The sequence below is a fragment of the Osmerus eperlanus genome, chromosome 2 (assembly GCF_963692335.1).
Source record: "Osmerus eperlanus chromosome 2, fOsmEpe2.1, whole genome shotgun sequence".
Classification (NCBI taxonomy): Eukaryota; Metazoa; Chordata; class Actinopteri; order Osmeriformes; family Osmeridae; genus Osmerus; species Osmerus eperlanus.
Window position 1 is genome coordinate 6,085,258 of NC_085019.1, and position 24,076 is coordinate 6,109,333.

The window sequence follows — 24,076 nt, forward strand, 5'->3', positions numbered from 1 at the left end:
AGTCAGCATCACAACCGAGAGGAAGTCGGCTGTTTCGACTGCCAAGAAATAGAGGAGTGTGCTGTTCCCCGTTGGCTTTGGGCACACAGTAGAACAGAGACAAAGCACTTTCAGACTCATTTGATCTTTGATGCGCCACTTGCTTTCATGTTGTCTTCATTTACTCCTTACGGATACAGTCCCACACTACTCATATTAGATGTACGCTATCCTCTGAGAGAAACTTCGGGGATATTCTACGCCCATGCTCTCAGAGGAAGTTCCTGGGAAGCCAACCAAAAATGAAACATTCAATGACATTTGAAGTTAATCACTGCAAAGACATTCAGCCAGAGGTGGAATGAATCATGCTGTTGAGGAAAGGCCGTTTTCCCTTTCCGACAATACCATTACCAAAGAGAGTGGGTTAGATGTTTAGGTATGAGGCATGAGACAACTTCAGACCATCCAAGCTGTAGACTTCATCTACAGCTTGGATGAGCTATCTCCTCTCTACCCTCCGCTACTCCCGGGTCTTTAACCACTCAGATATAGATGTATGTAAAAACTGACCTGTGGAAAAGAAACCCAGCAAAATGCTAAACTGTGGAAAAGAGAGAAAATATTTACTGGAGAACCCAGTGGACCTACAGACTGCAGCCAAAGATGATGTCAGAGATGTGAAGCAAGGCGACCACAGCAGATACAATTCACTCTGCTTTGTCCCCTCACTATGTCAGCCTTCACTATGCACTCTCAGGGATCTCATCCTCTTGGCCAGAAATAACACTGGAGGCCACAAACCCTAACTCTCAGCTTACTGAATAGATGTTGCTGTGGTGAAGTTTCCAACAAAAGAACTATCCACTGCATTAGTAGCAGATGATAAATGCCCAAAAGAAGTTGACTATAGCATAATGTTTCTTTCAGTATGGCGGTCGAACTCAAGGGAGGAGAGCTTGGGCAACTTACACTACAAGAATTGCTAACAGATTGAATCTATTAACTTAATGGGATGATGTCACCCCTTTTCCCTTAGTCCCCCTCGCTTTCCCTCATTCTCTCTCTCCCTCTGTCTCTCTCTTTTTCCATGTGTTGCGGTGTCTTCGTTTTCTTATTAGCTACTGTGTGTTTTTGCTTGCCCATGCTACACTAGGAAAGGACTGCAAAGGTATTTTACAGAGATATGGGTTTCCCTGGCTTGTCAGTTCACTGGTAGAACATTAATTACCAACATGAAATCTGTATAAAATAGTCAGACACCAAGGTATCTGTTTGTGAGGTATAGTAGCCTTAGGATTTTTATCTAAAACACTGCTATTGGCAAATAAAAATGCCAATGTAAGTAGATGTCACAACGGTGTGTGAAAAAATGGATATCCTGTAAATGTGATGTCCATTTAGGCCATAAGGGTTGGTGCGACTTATTGATGCGTCAAATGGATGCGTCTTATTCATGAAATGTTATTGCGTGGGCTAGTTAAACATTTTAGTTCTGAGAGCTCACCGAGTCTTCTCTGGGGGAGGAGCTCAGACAGGCAGTAATAAAAAGAGACTGCTCTCGACGATAGAGGAAACAGATTTCCAGGAGGCAGGCAAACTGAGTAGGCGCAGTCTTGAGTGGAAATTGACACGTACTGATGTATTACGTCTATTTTATTTTAACAAGTGGACCTTTTTTGTTGTTTACACGCAAGGTAGACTTTACGATTCTTTGAAACCCCCGAAGAGATCGTGATTCTATTTTTCTTTAGCTAGCTGTAGTGTGTTGAAAACTGAATTCATTTTGTATACAGCCTACTGAATAATAACACTTTAAAGAATGACCTGGACAGTTAGCAGTTGTTATATCACTCTAGCCCTCCTATTCCTTTGGCGGGTCGAAGAAATAGCAGAGGCTTGCAGTTGCTCCCCTGCTCATCCTCAACAGGCTTTTTGCAATGCAGACGTCGGTAAGTCAACGTAATTGTTTTGTTTTATTTATTGTTCGACTCGTTTAATTCCCCACATCAGTCTCCGTCACGTGTGAAAACAGTGCACAAACTATCTCTCTGAAGTCGTAACTGTATTGACTAGCCTTAAATGTATTGGAGATAGTTCATCTAAAAAGTGACACCAGGTGACTCCGTTTTGACGTGCAGGTAAGAAGGCCTACTCAAATGCAACTTCACCACCTGTAGAGAGGCCCACAGAGTATACCCTGCTGCTTCAGTGTGTGAAAAATAAATACATTTTGTATTCCCATTACTCAATCAAACTAAATGCCCCTGTGGCAAACGCAAGTAATAAACGACCGACGCACTTTATACATACGTAGTATGGTTTATTAACAGAATGCTGTACAGTATATAGTGGGCTTGCCATAATGTAAAATAGTGTATACTGTTCAAAATATAAGCTATTGTCCATAACCCCTCCCTAAAAATGTAATTCCTCATACTAATATTGATTTTTCAGGACCGTGTGGATATTTACCACAATTTGACCTGCTACAGAACACTGCTTGTTGCTTGGCTTCTCATATAATGCCAACAAGAATCTTAACAGGGACTGGCTTGTTCAAATAGGATTTTGCTGACTGTCTTTTTTCCCCCTTGTGAGTAGACTGTGGTATGTATGTATACAGCAGTTTACTTATTCTGAAGTTTTGCTCTGCCATATGTTTCCATGGCACAGGAGATGAAGAAAAATATTGTCTTGTTTCTAAGATTAAAGCAAAATAATTAGACATTTTAAAATATGTTCTTCTAAATTCTGCAATTTATTGAACTAAATTCCATTCACAGAGTTTAGTATGTATTTCATAACCATACAACTCTCACAGATCCGATCTCTGAATTGAGTAAACCTTAGATTTTGGACATGTCTGTTAAGTGTAGAGGAAATTGAGTGCATGACCTACCATTTTGACTTAAGAGTTTCTGCAAGTTCCAAATGAGAGTTCCTGGCACAAAGTGCAGCTTTTAAAAACCCATCTTGGTAATCTGATAGCCATTAGAAAGATTTAAAATCACTGTTGGAACCTGAGGGCCTAACTGTTTTCTTCACAAGTTATGTTCCATGATCAGGTTAACCCATACTGACTGCTTAAATTATTATATTGGACAAATTTAATTATTGTAAATCCAGAGATTTAATTTGATTTAAGATGAGGTGCCATTTCCTCTTGTCTGCCAACCCAAACAAAGAGATATGATTCCAGGTGACCAAGATGACCCTCTTTGAACCTGTTTCCTAATATCTCTGTTTGGGAAAGTGTGGAAATATGGGGGCAAAGTATAACAGAGTCATGAGAATGAGGAAATACAAATAATTATGAGATATCAGTAATGAGAATGGAGCATGCAAATAAGTATTCAATCATTAGACTATCCTCATGATTTCAAATGATTCCAAATGGCTTTTGCCTGAAGCTCCGGAATGTCAGATGTTATGCTCATCATGCTGTTTGCATCATCGTGCTGAGTTGGATGGGTGTGTACTGAAGGGTTTTGGAAAAGGAACGTTAGCCATTTGAAATTTGGAAAGGCTGACCAAGTCCAGCCCTTTCAAGCTGTGTAAATAGATGAAACATTCAAACCAGATCATCCTTCTTTGACCCAGATTAACTCTGTGCCAGATTTAACATTGGTTCCCCTGATCTGTCACTTGGTTGTTGTTTATCTATTGCAGAGATACATTGTCTGGAAGACATTACATTTCTAGTCTTTCATGTCTGTCCTGCCTGTAGACTAATGCCTAACATTGAGTTCAGAAATTCATTAGAACAGAAATTGTCTTATTTAATGACAACGATTGAAGATGAAGTCTTTCGTAGCTAGGTTGTCACTTTATCACAATTTCACAGACATGACTTATTGATTTTATTGAGTTTATTCAATTATCTATGCAAACCTTTGGTGATGGGTAATGGATGAAATATTTCCTCCCTTGTTGGCCACACTATCTGGCTGCCGAGAGGGTGAATGTCAGTGAATGACTTAGGTTGATCCCCTGTATTCTGGGTCCACTGCAAGTACATGTCATGCATGTGTACATGTGCCTATTATTTTTCTCATGTCTATACTACAAGTGAAAATGTAGTCAACATATGTAAATGTTTGTGGGGTTGGATAATTAGAAAGTACATCCAGTTCTCAGACAAGTCCTAGTCTTGTTCCAGTCTTCCGGTAAATTCTGCCTTTATAAAACTAATCTTCCGACAGTTCTAACACTTCTAACAGTCTTCAAATCATATCCATAAAACATGTTTTCCGAAAAGTTTTTATTTTTGCCACCGGATGTGGGGTCCAGTACCACAGGTTCAACTGGTATTTGGAGGTTAACATAGGGGTCACATGCACACGCGTATTAGTCAGCTTCACCTCTTCACAGTTGAGCTGCCTTTTGAATGACTCAATGACATCATAGCCTGGGAGAGTTATAGGAAGAGTCCTTTACTGGTCCCCAAAGGTTAAACATGAAAACTGGAAAAAATGTTGGAAGGGTTTTTACTGTAAATGCATGCTGCTTTTCAGGGACCACAAAATGGAAAGATCTACAGGTCACATATTTTCATAAGCAATTAGAATGTATCCTTGATTCTTTTTCGGATAGATTTTCAGATTGACTTTACCGTGTCACTATTACAGTACATTAGCTATTATGATTTTATTGTAAACATATAATGCTAGCTGGTGTTGTTCCTCACCTACTGTTAGGGCCCAAGACCGGTGTTGTGATGAAGAGCGAGTGTGTACCACACTTCTCATCAGAGATCCAATTACCCTGATGAACTGTGTCAACCCCACACTGCCTCAACAGGCCCCCTGGGGCCTATCAGAGCCATCATGGCTGTGAGGCTTACAATAGCAGCTCTACTGTTCCACTGGCTCCACCCTGAGTAATGTGATTGATGGCTACTGGAAGCAGTGCAGTCACACAGGGAGCTGAAGCTCATTTAAAATATTATGGCTTTATTACGTTAGTATGAGTATGTAAGAATGACGGTGAGGAGAATCCTAGCCTTCTTTGAAGGAATTGTAAGAACGATCATCTTGACAATGTCAGTCTTACTGTGGTTGGTCCCTAACTTGTTAGTGCAGAGCAATGACTGTACCAAGGTTGCAGTTACTATCGTATCCCTCATTTTCAAGGTGATGTCTGACAGTCTCCTGCAGCACGCAAAGCAGCAAGAGAGGAACCAGTCCATCTCTCTGGCTCTGCATGTGGATAGTTTCACCTGACCTACTTACAATAGCAGGGTAGATATCTGAGCTTGCTTCTTACTTAAGGTTATACTGCGCAGTCAAGGAAGAGATTCCCACCATTGCCACTGCAACTGAAGGACTTTTTACATTTATTTTTTCTTTGAAACTTGTGCCACCCATAGCAGTAACTCCAGCACTTTGTGGTGGCAGAAAGGAGAGAAAGGTGTGTTTTTGTTCTTGAGTGTGTGTGTGTTGCTTGATTATTGTAAGGGATTACTGAGTGCAATGTGGTATCGCCAGGGCACCTTTGGGTCCGGTGTGTGTGGCCCAGAGAAAAGGAGCTCTGTCCTCCTGTCTGGGAGTATGTGAGGAGTCTGTATAGGTCTGTATGGCTGCCCTCTAAGAGCAACTCTGATGCACACGGAAAAGCATGCAAGTCTGGATAGAGCAGAGTTTAGTGCTTTTTCCTGGCTATGAACTGAATCCTGCTTGTAATTCTCTCATTCTCCCTCAGTTTCTCTCTCTCTCTCTCTCTCTCTCTCTCTCTCTCTCTCTCTCTCTCTCTCTCTCTCTCTCTCTCTCTCTCTCTCTCCCTCTCGTTTACTCTGTATCTGTTTCTTGCTACTGTGCTGGTGTATAATATTGCTATGCAGGCCCATCCTCTCCATCTCTCCATTTGAAACGGTGATGATCATTCTACCACTGCATTGTGATTGTTATGCATGTCACTATCTATGTTTGCTTCCTTGCATGCTGATATCTCAAATAAATCCATCACTCTCACCAATCCCAACTCTCGGTACAGTCTTTTTTTTCCCCTTTTTTGTCCTTCCCTTTCTTTTGCTTCTTGTAATGGTTGACTCTTTAAACCCTTAAAAGGAGATGTTCTCTAAGCCTGTATTGCAACGGAATCAGGGCACATATGGCTCCCAGCTTCATACCTTGGTCAAAATTTAAAAAAATGCCTCCAAAGCAGGATCTTATTTGGAAAGGTAGCAGCTCCCAGTCTGGCCACAGCTGCCACCATGAGACCCAACTGAAACTAGACATCTGTTTGACATTATCCCTGTCCCTTGTATCACTTCACAGCTAAATTCAACCCTTCGAAAACATCAGGATGAACTTCATCAAACTTTGTAGTATGTCACTTCCTCTTTTGTTACCGCCCTTTCCTGTGCTGCCAGTAAACACCCTGGTACTGCTGTGGCAGACTACATCACTGATGTTTGAACAATAACAGACTAACTTCTGTTGAGTACTTGGTATGGAACTACAGAGCAGAGCGCATCTGGTTTGCACTAACTTATTTTTCCACCGTTTCATCCACATCAACCAAAGCTTGCCATTTCATGAACTTGACTGAATCACAAATTGATGGTGGTAGGAGTGTGTGTTTGGGGTTGGGGGGGTTGTTGTGCATGTCAGCACCTTCACCTAGACAGACAGGCAGGCAGACAGACAGGCAGGCGGAGGGGCCTGGGGGCTAGGGTTAGGGCTAGTTCAGTTTTTTAAAGTGCTGACTGGCTTCCTCCCGTGTCGGCCCAGGAGCCTGGGAGCAGGCAGGCTGCATTCCTCTCTTTGATTGCAGCTGATGAAACACTCATGTGCCTGGGTCTTCTTGGCACCTGTGAATTTTGCAAACCAAGGGCACCATAGCAAAACCAGGCATGCAAAAACACAACACAGTCAAGATTAAATGAAGTTTAAGCTATGCTTACACCAAGTAAGAAAATATGCTAAATCACTTAGTCATCTGTTTAGAACAGTAGCGCAAATATTACTGTACAGTGTGCTGAGTCTGGTCATTACTGTGGTCTGTCTGGTAAGACCTGGAAGGGTGCAGATTGACTGGGATCCCATAATTCAGTGTATAGGCTTGGATAAACTCTGCCCCCACCTCTTCATGCTGAAGACTTGAGTTACTGGAGTCGGTTTTGCTTCACACTTCATTGTGACCTATTGTGTTGGTAGCAATGTGTGCTAATTAGGATCAATATGTGGTCAGTTTGTTTCTCACAGTTGATGGTTGGGTATAAAAGGGACCGTGGACCATTATTTATCTTTTTCTTTGCTCTTTTTCTGGCTTTTTACCCTCTTTTCTGATTTCCAATAATAATGGTAGAGCAAAGATAATTTAAACATTCATTTTGCTGTGTGAACGATTACAATTTTCTTTGTGCTTCATTTGTAAATTAATGTTCTTAAATGTCCACTACTAGATAATATACTATCCCAGCATAATGCACTGTATAATAAACTGAAATCTCGTGTCTTCTGCCACTTTCTAGTGATCAGAGCAAAAGTGATCGCTGGCAACGAGGTTGACTCTGGCAATGATATCTACGGCAACCCTATCAAACGGATCAAGTATGACATCAAACAGATCAAGGTATTTTAATCCTATTTCCTCTACCAACATCTCAATGTATCATTCAGTATGGCGTATTTATGTTTGAGATAACCTCATCTTTCTCTCCTTTGTATGATTGGGTAGATGTTCAAAGGACCTAACCGGGACATTGACGCAATCTTCACATCCCCCTCCTCAGCCATGTGTGGGGTGACTCTGGAGACCAATGGAAAAAAGGAGTACCTTTTCACAGGTGTGACACAAACTAACACCTATATGCACTTGACTGTAACACTCCCACAGAAATTATTGTGCTATTATTTTAAAGAATTTCATTGTACCTGCACTCATACTTGCCAGAAATGGCTAATTATCTTTGAACAGTGCGCCTATTGTCTGTATGTTTTTATGTCTTATTCTGTACTATTCTACACCCGCAGGCAAGCTTGAGACTGATGGGACAATGCATGTGACTCTGTGTGACTTCATCGAATCTTGGGAGGCCTTAAGTGCCACACAGAAGAAGAGCTTGACTCAGCGCTATGAGATGGGCTGTGACTGCAAGGTACAGTACGGGGTAGAACGGTTATTATTTCATGACTTCATGTCCCAGAATACCCTTACCACAAATGAATAGCACAACATATGTGTATTAGCAAATATTGGCTAATTTACTAGGAAAGATGTCAAACATAACGTATAGATCATATACGGGACTAACGTACTACAATCTGGTCTGATTATTGACTGTGAATGCTTGATTCCACAGATCACACGGTGCACCTCCATCCCCTGTATGATCAGCGCCCCGGAGGAGTGTCTGTGGACAGACTGGGTGATTGAGAAGAGCATCAGCGGACCACAGGCCAAACACTTTTCCTGCATCAAGAGGAGTGATGGTTCCTGTGCCTGGTACAGAGGATCTGCACCTCCCAAGAAGGAGTTCATGGACATCGAGGAACCCTAGTTCCACAATTGCATCCTCACTCACAATGTGACTGGATAGGGCTGTCTTTTAAAAATCCCCCCCCCCCCCCCCCCCCAAAATAAATGTTTGATGAAACCATAACATTGCGGTTCATAACAAGGTCATTCAATTTGTATAGATTGGCCCAGTTGGGATGTCACAGGGTGAATTTACTAGTTAAACCAGGAGATAAAAAATATATGTATTAAGGCGACAATTACATGAAAACAGCACTTTCTGACCACAACAACCCCAAGATATCTTAAATACTTATTATTGTACAAGTCAAATAAAATTACTAATATACATCTAATTTACTTTTCCAGGTCTCATGTGCCATTTATTCATTGCTAGCTACCTGATCCAAAGTGTTCAAAATTCAATAGCGGTGTTGTTCCATGTTGTTGTGCTCAGATATGAATTTATATTTAAAAAAATATACTTCTATCTTGAAGTTAAGTTTATTTGTTTTTCACTAGTGGTACAGATTTGTTTTAATGCCAACAGAAACACACTAACAGATTAAAACTTTTGCTTAAGGACTTATAACATTGTTATTGCTTCATTGGGATGAAAATGTATTAAAGCAGTGTGGTATCACAAAGAAGACCACACGGATGACACCGTTGTAGTCACTATATCGGCTTAATCTCTTCATTTATTATATTTACTGGTCTATCTACTTTATTATAATAATGAACAAAACCCTTACATGGTCTGTTAACTGACATGGCAAACCTGATTGTCTAGGTCAACTCAGTGCTATGTTTTTGTCATAGGCATTTTAGTGTTTCATTATATTAAGGGGATTGAATCCTCCAGTTTTATTTTATACTTTTTTATATTACTTCATCTGTGATGCTAGTCATTTGTGTTAGTTGTTTATTGCTGTCTCTTTACAATTGTTGAAAGAATGTTTTATTTAAGGAAGGTGGAAGTTTCATTTGACCATTTTACAAATTGCATTGTTTTAATTATGAAGAAAGACATTGTTAGTGCGTTATCAAATAAAGGACTTATGGGATGTTCCATTTTTCACTCCCTTGACCTTTACATATATTATATGTAATGTATGTATAATCACCTTCCAAAATTGTACTTGACAGACTACAGTTGGCCAGCACATTATCAGGTTTATTCCTTTACTGTTTAACAGATATTCTAATTATTCCAAAATATAAAAAAGAAGCTAAAATACATTTTACCCAAATAGCATCTGGGGACACTGTTAAGCCTCAACAGAACTATATTTTAATGGCATCGATTCTGTATTCTTGTGTCTGTAATCTATCTTGAATTTGTGAGGTACATGAGAATGGGAGACGTCCCGTGCAGGATTCATATGGGACTTGTGTAAAGATAAGACATATTTTTTAGCATGAATACGTTTTTTTTTTTAATCAATTAAAATTGTATGTTATTTTAAGAGAATTGCAACAAAAAAAATTAAAGTAAATAAAAGTGTTGGAAGAAAATTCTGCCTGTGTTTACGTTTGCATGTGCAACATGATAGCTTCCACATTCCTTTACTCCTTCATTCCTTGATTTTTGTGGTAACAGTGGTCTTATATAGCCAGCCAACGGTATCAGAAATACAGCATTAATCACTGCCTAAAACGTGCATTTCACACCAAAAGACATAAAGCAAGCGCGCCATCCTTTGGAGTACATGGGCGATTGCACCAACACTGTAGGACCGCCCTGCATTATGGTCAGTCCATGGGGACAGTGCATAGACACCGATTTCTGTTTTCTAAGGAATGTGTGCAATTATTTAAAGAAAGAAGATAATTTTACTAAATGGTAAATGGAGGCACATATGAGTAAAAAAAACGTTTATCATGTTGGCTGCAATAAAATGAATCAAAGGCATGTGGTGGCAATACGAGAGGTAATGTCCACATTATATTATGTAAGTCTTACTTGTAAGTCTTACATAATGAGTTGAAGACTTGATAAACCAGCATTGGATACAGTATCACAATGTAATCCAAAATGTTCTAATGGTCTCCTGAACGATATTTGCTTCTTCAGCAGTGCGGAGGATTTGACACCTATTGGCTGTGCACGTGAGAGAATGAATTGTGTACTATTGGCTCGGCATCTGATTGGCTTAACAATTCTGTCCTTCACTTTTGCTCACGCCCCTTCTTATAATGCAGCATGGGCGAAAGAATGTAACAAAATGACGGAACTGTAGCTGAGCAGAGCGATATCGCCTACCAGTAAATTGTTTCGTATGTTTGAACTAAAGGTGAGTTTCGGTGAGTAAGAATAGATATGACGATTGGCAATTTAATGGACAAAATGTCCCTTTGTATTAATAATGTAATTTAAGTGCGGCAAATTTTGGTTTGTTAGCTATCTACAATCTATTTCGCTAGCTAACTAGCTCGCTAACCTCATTGCAGCACATCAAGACGACGCTTTTGCCACGTTAGTAAAGTGGCTACAAAATTAGCTTTCGGAACAATATGCTAATAATGTAAATAGCTAGCTATTTTTCTTATTGAGCTAACTATCATAAAAAGCACATATAATCTTGTTGTTTGAAGCTAATGTCATTTTATAATGTACCACATACAGCACTTATTATTAGCTACCAGTTTGCGAACCAAAACCCACTGTCACTGCCACCACTAGCCCGCATGTTGTTGGCGACTCGCGAGCTAACCTCCCGTGACTCACATTGCACTCATAGCTGCCGCGTGGGGAGTGGGTACATGCACTTACCTGGTTGTCTATCTAGTTTGCAACGTGTTGACATTTACAAAACGTTTAACACTAGCAATCTGTCTACCAGGTCACCGTTAAGCTATTGTAAAACAATACAGCCAAAGTGAAGAGCAGTACTTTATTGGGAATAGACTAACGTTAGCAACGTAGCCTTTTGACGAGCTTGTAAACACACTACTGCTAGCTAGCTGCTACGATCCTAGCTAGTAGTAGGGGTGTCTATGGCTATGCTGCAATAACTAGCTACCTACCTTAATCACATCCCAGGCCGGAGCATGGGACATGGTTCACGGCAGTGTTATTATCAGCTAACGTAAGGTAGCTAGGCTAGCTGTATGCGTAGCTATCAAATAATGAATATATAGTTGTATTACAACGTTTTTTGGTAATACAGTTTTTGCAAAGTCTTTGAGCAGTCACATTTTTGTCAAGTGTCCATTTACGTAAAACCCGCTTAGCTATAAGGTACATACTAACCATTTAACTAGATTTAGTGTGGTGTACCATTCATTAGTCATAGCCTTTGAGATGGATGGCTAGATCCGCGAGTTGTGGAGTGTGGACAACTAGCCAAATCAACAAAAAGCTTACTTTGTTCCTACATTCCTGTTAACTGTGGGTGTTACTTTGTTACATCGCTTCCCAATGATGGTGTTTGTTTTATATAACTAGCGATATGTACACAACCAAATGCACTTGTACCCCTAGGCATGGATGGGTTCCCGTCTATTAAACATTTGCAGTTTAATACATGAATGAGATGCTTCAGTCTTGCAACACATTAGTGTACTGTCACTTATGTGGTGGTTCATTTACAGTATAATGTTTGTTAAATGAGAAGGAGTGGTTGATGGTATGAAAGTATGAACTACATGTTTCATCATGTATTATTAGGCAGTGATTGATATATACCGTTTTGTTAAACATCCCTGAGTAGACGTGTTTAAGTATGTGGCTTGGTAAATTTCCCAATTTTAATGCATCATTGTCCATGTTACGATTGTGTGTATTTATTGGATTAATTTGATTTATTATTAGATCCTTGTAAACAATCCCATTCATGGAAAAAAAAGGGTATTAAGGGTTTTCATAAATATTCATGTTAAATAGTCCATGAGTCAATACTTAATAGGTTAAAATTAGTCAATAGTACAGGCCCCTCTTTGGTTCGGGCTTGTGTGTAAACTACACATGTGGTCATCCTATTGCGTCACTGCAGTCAGCTGTGCCACTTCCCTGTGAGCTATGTCATTCTTAATTGTATCAGCATCGCCACATGAAGGTTAGTGTGCCCTTGTTGTGTATGCGATGCATGTGCAGCCCTCCCTCCCACCTTACTACGTCACTGTCCATTCTCACAAGTGAGGCTCTGATGCTCTCCCTCTTGCCCTGGTGGTCATTTTGGGAGTATAAATTGTTCATGTGGCCTGTATGTATGTGGTTTTCAGTTCTTCGGAGCTTTGGAGCTTTTTCGATACCTTTTTTAAAGGCTTTAGTCAATATGCTTAGCCTAATGCATGTTATGAACCTACATTTGTGGACAATGTCTGCCTTTCGGAGAAAATTGTATTTCACTCGGGACTATAGGTCTATGTTACCACTATTGATAGAGTACAAGAAAGGAAGTAGCAAATATAACATGAAGTTGGAGAGCACTGAGTCAAACAATTTGATTGGATTTGGCTATATGCAATGAATTTAGTGAAAACTGAGGCAGACATGGAATGATGTTTGTCACTACACGGTCATCGTTTTTCATTGAACCCAGTCTGCCAGCAGGCTACCACACACATCGGAAATGACACCTCAGTTGTCATTCACAGGCCAAATGGCTGACACAAGCAGCGGTGGTTGTGGAAACGTGAACCCTGTTATCTGCACAGATGCCGCACTTCTGTTAAAGGGACAGTACAGTATAACCACCCTCTTGTTTCCAAACCATCCTTGTACAGGAGTTTAGTAGCCCATAGTCTTTTCTCTTCTATTTTCTACTGTTGTAGATCTGAAGCCAATTGCTGGGCCCACAACTGAGTGATTAGAGTGAGGCAGGAGGGAGGGATTTGAGTACATTAACCAGTATGACAGAAAGTTCATGTGTGGTGGCCGTGGATACAGAAGAGTGGCGATGATGAGATTGATTGCTCTAGGCAAAGAACATGAGTCTGATCTGGCAGATACAACAGCTGTGCCCACTGCCCCTCCCTCCCACCTTCTTGAGCTCTCACACACACTCCCACTCACACACATTGTGCCTGCTTGTCTCTGTTGCATAACTGCAGGGACAGGTGCCAAGTCCCCAACCTGGCTCCTCAGTTGCACTTAGTGTTCCTGTGATATGGTCAGCTCCATGTCTTCACAGCACTGGGCCTGGGCGCATGCAGTTTGCCAGTTCGGGACTTGGTGACAGAAAATTTACTACTAGCTACAGTGGACAGAACATGTACAGTAAACTGTTATACAAAACACGAATAACCTCAACTGTTATTTCTTCATTGTAGATAAAGGGTTATTTCAAGAGAATTTTAGTCTGGGGTCCACACAAACGGATAATTAAAGAATGTGTTTAAATCAACAAGGTCTGACAAATGGCAAATGAAGTGGATGTTTTCTGTCTGATCCACAGTGATGCACCAACTATGCCGATAGTGGACAAACTCAAGGAGGCCCTGAAACCTGGACGGAAGGACTCCAGCGATGAGGGCGACCTCAACAAACTGCTGGCCTCTTCTGCCAAGAAGGTTCTTCTGCAGAAGATCGAGTTTGAGCCTGCCAGCAAGGGCTTCTCTTACCAGCTGGACAGCCTCAAGACCAAGTATGTGATCCTCAATCCCAGGATTGAGGGCGCTTCAGGACACAGGGCCCTAGAACCTGCCCAGATCAAGCGGCAAGGTACGGTGCCTTTACCTTGCTCAAATGTTTACAACAAATAATCAGTAGGCTGGCGTGTATGGGTTTAGGCGTTCTTGTATGTACAGATTAATGATTATGTAGAAATTCGAGCCATATGGGATTTAGGTCAGGAAACGCATGAAGAGCATGATAAACTGCAAAATGAACTTGAACTTCCTTTGACAGTGTCTGAGAATGTGATTGGAGGCCAGGGTGACGGGATCCCGGCCCCTCAGAAGATGCTGTTTCCTGGGAACAGGCTGTCGATGAGATGGGAGCGTGTTTACAGAGTGGGAGCCGGCCTCCACAACCTGGGCAACACCTGCTTCCTCAACTCTACGGTGCAGTGTCTCACCTATACGCCTCCCCTGGCCAACTACCTTCTCTCTAAGGAGCACAGCCGTGCCTGTGAGTAGAGAGTGCGAGAGAGAGAGAGTACTTATGTTGACAGGCTAACTAATTTGTCCCGCATTGAGATTTACACAAAGTATAGCTATCAATAATTCCACTGGCAGCAGTTGAATACCGGTGCCAAGTGAGTTCTGCCTTCCTCAGATTTACTGTTTGAGTTGTGACCCTTCAGTGATTGTCCAACTTATCCAATGCTCAATGATTCCTGTGTGTTACAGGCCACCAGTCAGGTTTCTGTATGATGTGTGTAATGCAGAACCACATCATCCAAGCCTTTGCCAACACGGGCAACGCCATCAAGCCTGTCTCCTTCATCAGAGACCTGAAGAGTAAGAACGTCTCCACTACAGCAGATCGTAGAGCCCATTTCATTTGGGGTGTTTTATTATAAAACAGGCCATGGTGCAAATCAAAAATAAATACAGTAAGTTGTTATCGTCAGCATGACGATAACAACAACGATATTAGTAGTCCTGACGGCCACATCAGCCACAATAGGCTCCCAACAGAGGTGACTAGCGGAGAGCCTCCAGTGATGACGTACTGAGCTGTCAGGGTAGCCAGTGACTGCAGCAGAGCCTCAGAGGAGCTGCAGGGCCCGCTGCTGCTGTGAGCTCACCCTGAGTCCGACACACTGCTCCCACGCCCCTATCACGGCCTTGTCCACCCCCCCCCCCCCATTCTCCCTAACTCTTTTCCCTAATGTATGACTGCAATACCCTCTCCCCCCTCTTGGGTTCGCCTCCCCCTATCCCGCCTCCCTCCTTTGCCCTCTCAGTCTCCTTGTGACTGCGGAGGGGACAGGGAGTAGCAGCACTAGCACAAAACCATAGATGCGGTAAGACTAACATTCCACTCTGCTGACTGTGTGTATATATATATATATATACAATCTGTCTTGATTTCTGTATGCATTTAGTCTCTTGTTCAGTGCCCACCACCCCCTCTCATTATGTGGTGGTAGGAGCCGCTGTAAGCAGGTCATACGTATACCTTTGTCTTCCTCCTTGCTCTCAGAAGGGTGGGGGTTGGGTTGGGGGGGGGGGGGAGTAGGTATGTAGGTAATTGTGATGAGTTAATTATTAGGTTATCAGGTTAAGTATTGTATCAGTGTCAGACGTGTCAGGTGTTAAGAGACATCCAAGGTAACCACAGTGCTGTTGTGTGTTCCTGCAGAAATCGCCAGACATTTTCGTTTCGGGAGCCAGGAGGATGCCCACGAGTTCTTGCGCTACACCATCGATGCCATGCAGAAAGCCTGTCTGAACGGTTACCCCAAGTAAGCTTGCCCGGATTCACATGAATGTGGGTTTGGGAGCCGTCAGAAGGGGATCTGAGGTCACGTGTCTTGTGTGGTTACATAAGGACTGAGTTCTCCTGTCGTCCTCTATTTTTTCCCCTCTGTCTGCAGGTTAGACAGGCAGACACAGGCCACCACCTTGGTCCACCAGATCTTTGGAGGTTATCTCAGGTCACGAGGTACATCACCCACTATTCACTGCAATACACGCAATTTTGAATGATACCAACAACAAAAAAATCAGTTAGGACCATAATTTCCCCCCTTACTCTCTCTTTCAGTCAAGTGTTCCATTTGCAAAAGTGTGTCAGACACCTACGACCCTTACCTGGACATTGCTGTCGAGATTCGGGTAACTTCTTTGAGTCCTCCCGTAGTCGTACAGTTGGCTCAAGTCTGTTAGCTTTGATTGCGTGTGTTGATTGGTGTTCTGTCTGTCTTTTTCAGCAAGCAGCAAACATCGTGCGAGCTCTTGAACTGTTTGTCAAGCCTGATGTTCTGAGTGGAGAGAATGCTTACATGTGTGCCAAGTACGTAACGCAGATCCAACACATCCATTGTGACAGTGCAAACAAATGACATAACAGGCTTCTGATTTTAATTCACATTCACTCGTCCCTCGCCCCCCCCCGTAAGGTGTAAGAAGAAGGTGCCGGCAACCAAGCGGTTCACGGTCCACCGGACATCCAATGTGCTGACCGTCTCTCTCAAGAGGTTCGCTAACTTCAGTGGAGGGAAGATTACCAAGGACGTGGGCTACCCCGAGTTCCTGAACATCCGGCCCTACATGTCTCAGAGCTCCGGGGACCCCGTCATGTACGGCCTCTACGCCGTCCTGGTGCATTCTGGGTACAGCTGCCACGCCGGCCACTACTACTGTTATGTCAAGGTAAGGGATGGATTGAGGCACTCCTTGAGATTGTTGTTGTTGGAAGTTCTAACGGCTGCTACTTCTGCAATGCTCTTTTTCTTTATTAATGTCCCATTGTTTTGCTGAAAGGCCTTTGTTGTCTTTGCTCTTGTAGGCTAGTAATGGGCAATGGTACCAGATGAATGACTCCATGGTCCATTCTAGCAACATCAAAGTAGTACTTAACCAGCAGGCTTATGTCCTCTTCTACCTGAGGTAAGATCTCGTCACTGTGGACACAGTCTGGTTATTCAACTCCCATCTATCATTGGGAACTTACTGACCCCCAACCTCTCTGTCTCTTAGGCTCGGTGACACCAAGAAGAACGTGGATGGGCAAATCACAAAGCAGGGAATAATGCATTCTGGGAAGAACAGCATGTCATCGGAGCAGCTGAGAAAGACCAACCTGAATGGGCCCCTCTCCTCCCCACAGGTCACCAAGGTATGGGACGTGATGGCAGGAACATCCATCCATTTTTCTGAGTGCCTTTGGAACATAATAATCTAATCTTCTGATGTATTTTTTTTTACCACCATAGAAGATGGAACCGGCCCAGCTGCGCAAAATCCAGTCCATGGACGGGGGTTTGGGTGTTCCTATTTCTAGGAATGGTGTCAGCATCCAGCAGCCCAAGCTGTCCAACGGTACATCTCCTGCTTACGGCCCCCCCAAAGTACCGGGGGGTCCCACCATGATCGAGGAGCCCTTCAAAAAGCTGAAGAAGCCCTTCGCCCAGAGCCAGGCCCAGAGCCAGGCGCAGTCCCGCTGCAGCACCCCTGCCACCTCCAACGGCGTAGCGAGGTCTGACGGAGGGAGGCACAGTGGGAACGAGGGCAGGGGCATGGCAGCATCTACCTCACTCAAGTCCCTGTCAGACTCGTCCTCAGCGGAAACCTCTGACTCCAAGGTACACACACACACACACACACACACAGAAACATATACTTACAGACGCACACAGACTTACATACAGTCACACACACACACGCACACACACCCAAACTCACACACAAAACACAGAATACAAAGTATTTGATGTGGGTTTATTCTTCGAATAGAACAATAAGCTTGTTATTCTTGTCAGGATTCAATTGGTCCTAAAAGTGCTCCGGTCGGAGAGACCTCCACCGCTCCCAGGACCGGTTCCAACGGCATGGCCTCCCCGGCCAAGAGTGCAGACCGGCTGGGCACAGAGGAGCAGAAGACTGTCAAGCTAAAACCCCTGGCCCTTAACAACATCACATCAGAAGCCACCAGCACCATGTCCCCCCCACCCGCCAAGAAACTGGCTCTGTCTGCCAAGAAGGTGAGCCGGCCAGTGGGGTTGTGGGTCTGCGCTTCTCCTCTCGTCATGTGTTTGTTGCCTGCTGCCTGTCCTTCACCCTGGTCCCTTAGTTGTAAACGCGCTTACAAAACATGCCTCCAGAAAGCAGTAGGGTACATGCAGTCGTAGTTTGGATCTGCTTTAGTCAGCTGTGGGTGCTCAGACAATCCGCCATTGTCCCTGTACTCCTTAACACGCACTGGCCGTCTTTTTAGAATTTCTTTGTCTTCTTTTTGTTTTGGTTTTCAGTTTCAGTTCTTTTCTTCTAACCATTTCTAATACTTCTCTGTCATAACCTCTCCTCTTTTTGTTCTCCTCCCATCATTTTTCTCCCTTCCGTCTTTCAATGATTTTCCTCCTTATTTGACCCCCCCTCCTTTTTGTCATGACCATGGCAATTTTTTTTAGACCACCAAGTTTTTATTTATGTCGATAACTGCAGGCCAGTCGCAGCCGGACTCAGAGCAGCACTGACGCTCCGCCACGCCAGCCACCAAGTGACCCCACGCACCCAGCTCAACTTCACACTCTCACCTCCGCCTCACCCACCCAAACCCCCAGGTAGGACAACACAGAGAAACACACTCCACAAAAATCTTACAAGTGCAGCCACACCCGCTGTGAAACACACACACACACACACACGCGCGACAAAACTCTCCACCCACAGCCCAGATACAACATGAGATTAGTGGACGCGAATGCTGCACTGTCTGGCTGCATGCGGTTTTCCTGAATGTTGTCCGCCTGTTCCTCCTCCTCCTCCCAGGGCTGGCCCATTCCATTCATCCAAACTGCAGTCTCCACCCACAGCCCACACCCACTCAGGCCTCCCACTCAAACACCAGAGTCCAGAGAAACAGTCCCCCGTCTCCACCATGCAAAAACCAAACTCCAACTCCTCTCCCAAAACCAACGGGCTTCACTGCCTGTCTCCAAAGCCACCCAGAGCCAGCCTCCCAGAGCCAGGCCTGAGAAGCCCCCCAGGGCACGCCGGCGACACCTCCTCCCCTCCGCCGAAAAAGAGGAAGAGGAAGAAACGCCGGCGTTCCGAGATGGAGGAAGAGCCAGCCAGCGCCCCTGAACCCCTGCAGGTAGAACCCGCCAGCGAGAAGAAGAGGAAGAAAAGGAAGAAAAAGAGACGGAGGGAGGAGGAGGAGAGTGGAGACGGATCCTCGAACAAGAGGGAGTGTGTGCAGTCCCATCTGGAACCCCTAACCCAGGAAGAGGACTGGTGTCAGGGCGGGGCCTGGAGCCTCAACCCTCCAGGCCCGGAGCGGGCCCAGCCGCAGGCCCAGCCGCAGGCCCAGCCTGTGGACGCTCTGGCCCCAGCGCCCCCTGAGAAGGCCCCGCCAGTCCCTCTGCAGCCTCAGGGAGCGCAGGGGTCTGATGCCACGTTGGGTTTGAAGAGGAAGAAGAAGAAAAGGAAAAAGAATCGACCAGAGGACACCGCATCAGCATGTCTAGTTCCAGGAAGGTCAGAGGAAATCCTGCGTCATGAATCATAACATCAAAAATGCTGATTTGTTAAGTCTTCAGTAGATTGACTTGGGTCGTGTGTGTATTTTATGTCTTATTTTGTAAACTCGACAAACCTGATTCTAAATGTTACCAATGTACTCCCAGCATTGCAGGGAGAAAGCACGCAGTTGCGGAGCACAACGCCAGGGTGTCCGTGGAGCCAAAGAGAAAGAAGAAGAAGAAGCGGAGGCTAAAAGAGGAGCCGAGCCTGTGGGAGGAGAGCAGGCGCCCAGCGGACCACCCCAGCACGGAGCCCCAGGCTGCACAGACCTCTCCTGCAGAGAAGGCCGTGGAGACTGCCAAGAGCAGCAGAGCCGGGACAGGTTGGTGCTAGAACACACACACGCGCACGCCTCAAACCTACTCAGGCTGCAGGGAATAGGATGCTCTCCTGTTGCCATGCCAACGTGAAACCTGCCGTCTCACCCCTCTCCCCGAATAATATCCTTGAACAACATTTGACAAATGTCCTGATTATGGATATTAGTACATCTGTTTCTCCTGCCCTCTGAGCGGGTGTTGCCGTGCGGCGCTAACTCTCTCCCCTCTTGGTCCAGCTGCAGTGGTGGTGTGGGACAGCCAGGTGAAGGAGGGCTACAGGCGATCCCAGGGCCCTGCGGACGAGCAGGAGGGGAGCAAGGGCGCGCCCCGCCCCGCCCCCCTGGCCTGGGACGGCAACAAGAGCAGCAGCGTGGTGGAGGAGCTCCTGAAGAGCTCTGCAGACAAGGCCTACGGAGCCCAAGGTGAGAACACGGGGCGGGGGTCTGGGCTCGCGCAGGACCGCGCAAGACGAAACGCTGACCGTGCCTGCGCTTTTGAAGTTGACCTCTTGGTTCTGCCAAATGCCGTCGAATAACTGAAGGATTGGTAGCCGTCGCCTGTGGAGTTTTGCTGACCTGGTGTGTGTGTGTGTGTGTGTGTGTGTGTGTGTGTGTGGGTGTGTCTAGTCCTCAGCTGGGAAGGAGAGTCCTCTGCCATTAGTAGGGATGCCATAGAGGATGCCCGCAATGCCAAATATGACACGGTGATCGATGAGTGGGACGAGGATTTTGACAGTGGAAAGGTGAGCGGGTCGTTCTTATCGCCACGATTTGGTATCTTGAGGAAACCAATGTCATTAAAGTAGCATCGCAAGCCCTCGTCTGTATTGTCCCCGCCGGCAAGCAAGATGTAGCGCAACCCTTTTCAAAGTATATTCCCACATCCGTCTATCACTATTCCAACCCTTGTTGTTAACCTCATTGTGTGCTTGGAACGGATGAACAGGTGAAGAAGATGAAGAAGTATAAAAGAGAGAAGTGGAGGAGTGGCAACAGCTTCCAGATGATCCAGGACAGGAAGAGCATGTGGTCCGTCACTCCGGGGGGGAAGAGGAGCTGCTTTGGGTTCCGCCGTTGATGCGTTCCAACCGCATCGGTCACATGACGGCACCGTTTGATAAAATGGTGTTTTAGCTGATACCCCCCCCGAGGGAAAATGATATGTAACCGGGGGGGGGGGGGGAAGGGGAGAGGAGATATGTTAGTGAGAAGGACTAACTCATGAACATGAGATGTGGTCATCTCCACCAACATTAGGGTCACCGACACATTGGAGAATAACACAGTAAATGGCAATAACGATACAAAGCCGAATCCATAGACTGCCCTTAATACAGCTTCTTACTATTTAACCCCAATTTTAATAATAAGTAATACAGGACACAGTACTGGAAAACCTCTAGGACTACCTCCTGGAAATTTCCCTTGTATCAATTTGTTGTGCTGCGTAAAGCATATTTGTGTCAGAGATTAAATACGATTATATAACCTTCACCTACCTTGTAGAAGACTGCACTAAGCTGCTGTTCAGTCGAACTTAAAACCCCCCTATAATGATGCCAGCGTATGCCCCTGGTTTCTTGTTGATCATGCGTAGAGGTTAATGGGACGTATGTGCAGACATTCATGGAGACCTGTTGATATTCACATCTGGCCTTTTTGTTTGTAAGGACCTGTTTTACCATACTGACATTAATCCAAACCACCCTGCTTCTAAAATGTGTATCTCCCTATCTCCCAATCAAGAAAGGGCCCAGAGCTGTCCAACCAGTTTTATCCTTTTTTTGTTTTTTTACAAACCATTGACACATTTTATTTTAGGTTTGATTCTAATATTTGAGTTGTTATGCCTTTTTTTTGTTTGTATTTTATTTAGCCACAATGCTTCCTGGTATTTATTCAGGATCCATTTTGGCGTCTGCTGTTTAAACTCAATTGGACATATCACTGCTTCATTTGCTTGCTTATCCATTTGCTTTTGTGTCTGCTGAAACAGTTTAAGTCAGTGACCTACCTTTAAGTGCAGGTGAGAGGGTTGGGGTGAACAGTTTGAGTCTATGTAAAATGTCATCTTTGATCTTTTGATAACCGGCATGTTCTCAGTGCAGCTACCTATTGATGTCTGCTGCTTCTCATCTGTCACCTGAACTCTAATCCTGTACCATATCACATCACTGTATGTGTCATTATTTAAAGCACATTATTAATGTATAGTCAATACATTATTGTTCATTGTTGGGCATGTTTCTTAATGAATTACTGGCCTTAACAGTACTTTTGTGTTTCACTCAAATAAAACAGGTTCCATTGCCCTCTGTCAACACATTGTTTTCGATTGAGGGTGTTCTATGCTATTGCTGGATCGTTTTCCCCCTAATCTGAACTCTATGCAATACTTTTGACAGTCCAACTGGTCACCTGGAACTGGGGTGTGCCTCAGGAACGCGGTCATTCAAGAACTCTGCCACCTCTCTGTCCCAACCTGACCCCTCCCATGTCTGACCACCACTCTTCCCCGGACCCAGATTCATACCATGTCCACTTTTACCCTGTAGGTTTTATACCAGTGTGTCAGGGGGAAACAAACAAGGGATCTTCTTCCATTTATCTGGGCACACATGCTGTATGTAGATATTCTAGTAATTATACAAGATGCTTTGCCAATGTAGAAGATTGTACAGTCCACCTTGTGCTTCCTGTGTCCTCTGTCATTGCTGTACAGTCACCTTCTCGTTACTTTCATTCTAGAGATGTTGCCTTGAATTGGCTTTAAAAAGCATAGGATAATATGTTATGAATATATTAATTTAAAGAAAACCTCACAAATCTTTAATGTGCTAATATTCACAGAAAATTGGTTGTATTTAAGGATTGGTAAATTGTAAACTAGAAAACCTATCTGCAGATGTTTGTTCATGTGTGTGTATGCAAGACATGCTGTTAGTTTTTTCTGTGAGACCTTAACTATGTTACTGTAGTGTCATACAGTACAGGAATATGGTATCAAACAATTCTAGTTCCATAGAAAGTGTTCATGTTGACTGTGAATTATATTGTTCAATTCTCAAGGAAACATACGCAGGAGAACATAATAGCGGTGTGAATGAATGAATGACCCAAAACGTTTGCATCGATGTTTCAATTTTGCACCTCTTTTTCTGACCAAGGAGACATTTCATAATGGAGAGGACTCTTGCAAATACATAACGTGATTATACAAGTGCAATAAAGTTGTGACTTTTGTGAACATACATGGTGGCGGTGTCTTTTTCACATTGTAGCCTACGTCTTAATTAGTATAGATGGTTTCAGTTTTGTAAATGGCGAACCCCTATACATTGTGGAAGGGAATAAAGGTTAGTGACTCGTGTCAAACAAGTTCACAGAAAATAAAGTTAAGCCTCGTGACATCATCTCTGAAAGGCGGGGCTATGTTTGCCGTCTGGAAGATCAGGAAGGGATGGACAGACGCATCTCTAACCTACTGCTGTATCTTATCAACCAACGATTTCACGTAAAATGACCAAACTTGACGTGCAATAAAGAAAGTGAGATACCTCTGAGGTTGTACTACGACCAGGCGGACTCCGGACAAGCGTGGGTGGAAGAAACACATTGGGTGCAGGCAGGTACTTCGCAGAGGAAAACCCACCACACTAGGTTAAGCCTGCAGCAACGTCGGGATGGATGGAGAGAATTACGGTGGGTGGTTTACGATAACGAGATTCAACATAGTTTGGTACCTTATTAGGCCTACAATCAGCCGTGTGGCGGTTTGTTGCTATACATTAACGATTTAATAAGAATTGTCAAAGCGTTGGTTTTCACGGAACGTTGGTTCTCTAACGCTTTGACAATAGTGATTTGTCCGTTTTTAATATTGGCGGAAGTTGTCTGGTCTTCTTACCTGATCAGCAGGTAGGCTATAGAATAGCTCTTGTGGAAATCTTGGGATAGAAAAATACACACAATTATGGACAGTCACGCTGTATCAACGGCGTGATTATATATGAAATATTCTCTGAATAAACTGAATGATCGGTGACATATCCATTACTTGGTATCGACTAATGAAACATATTCACTTTACAAAAAAATATATATTTTAAGTTTGTTTATTGTATAAAAAAAAATAATTATTGGTCTTATCTGAGACTTTGTATAACATATCATAGA

General features: G+C 43.8%; 3 protein-coding genes across 4 annotated transcripts in view; all 3 read left to right on the forward strand.

Annotated features, from left to right (window-relative positions):
• Positions 1-1,530: 1,530 nt before the first annotated feature.
• Positions 1,531-8,552, forward strand: LOC134009177 (metalloproteinase inhibitor 2-like). The gene is made up of 5 exons (XM_062448906.1): positions 1,531-1,931; positions 7,457-7,557; positions 7,663-7,771; positions 7,959-8,083; positions 8,288-8,552. The coding sequence occupies exons 1-5, from the start codon at positions 1,802-1,804 to the stop codon at positions 8,483-8,485; spliced, it is 663 nt and encodes a 220-aa protein (XP_062304890.1). The 5' UTR covers positions 1,531-1,801; the 3' UTR covers positions 8,486-8,552.
• A 2,065-nt stretch (positions 8,553-10,617) lies between these two features.
• usp36 (ubiquitin specific peptidase 36) lies at positions 10,618-23,151 on the forward strand. 2 transcript variants are annotated; one of them, XM_062448917.1, is made up of 19 exons: positions 10,618-10,739; positions 13,845-14,110; positions 14,297-14,518; positions 14,740-14,850; positions 15,698-15,800; positions 15,933-16,000; positions 16,103-16,173; positions 16,269-16,351; positions 16,458-16,710; positions 16,847-16,947; positions 17,038-17,176; positions 17,274-17,642; positions 17,820-18,041; positions 18,502-18,620; positions 18,829-19,536; positions 19,686-19,903; positions 20,138-20,323; positions 20,528-20,643; positions 20,847-23,151. In XM_062448917.1, the coding sequence occupies exons 2-19, from the start codon at positions 13,858-13,860 to the stop codon at positions 20,976-20,978; spliced, it is 3,474 nt and encodes a 1,157-aa protein (XP_062304901.1). In that variant the 5' UTR covers positions 10,618-10,739; positions 13,845-13,857; the 3' UTR covers positions 20,979-23,151. The 2 variants fall into 2 exon arrangements, with proteins under 2 accessions (XP_062304901.1, XP_062304908.1); XM_062448924.1 differs by having other exon boundaries at positions 10,626-10,749.
• Positions 23,152-23,408: 257 nt separating this feature from the next.
• Positions 23,409-24,076, forward strand: part of cyth1a (cytohesin 1a) — a 40,503-nt gene continuing 39,835 nt past the window's right edge. The window contains exon 1 of the mRNA XM_062448963.1: positions 23,409-23,602. Within this exon, the coding sequence (XP_062304947.1) occupies positions 23,584-23,602 (19 nt within the window). The 5' untranslated portion in view covers positions 23,409-23,583. The remainder of the gene's footprint in view (positions 23,603-24,076) is intronic.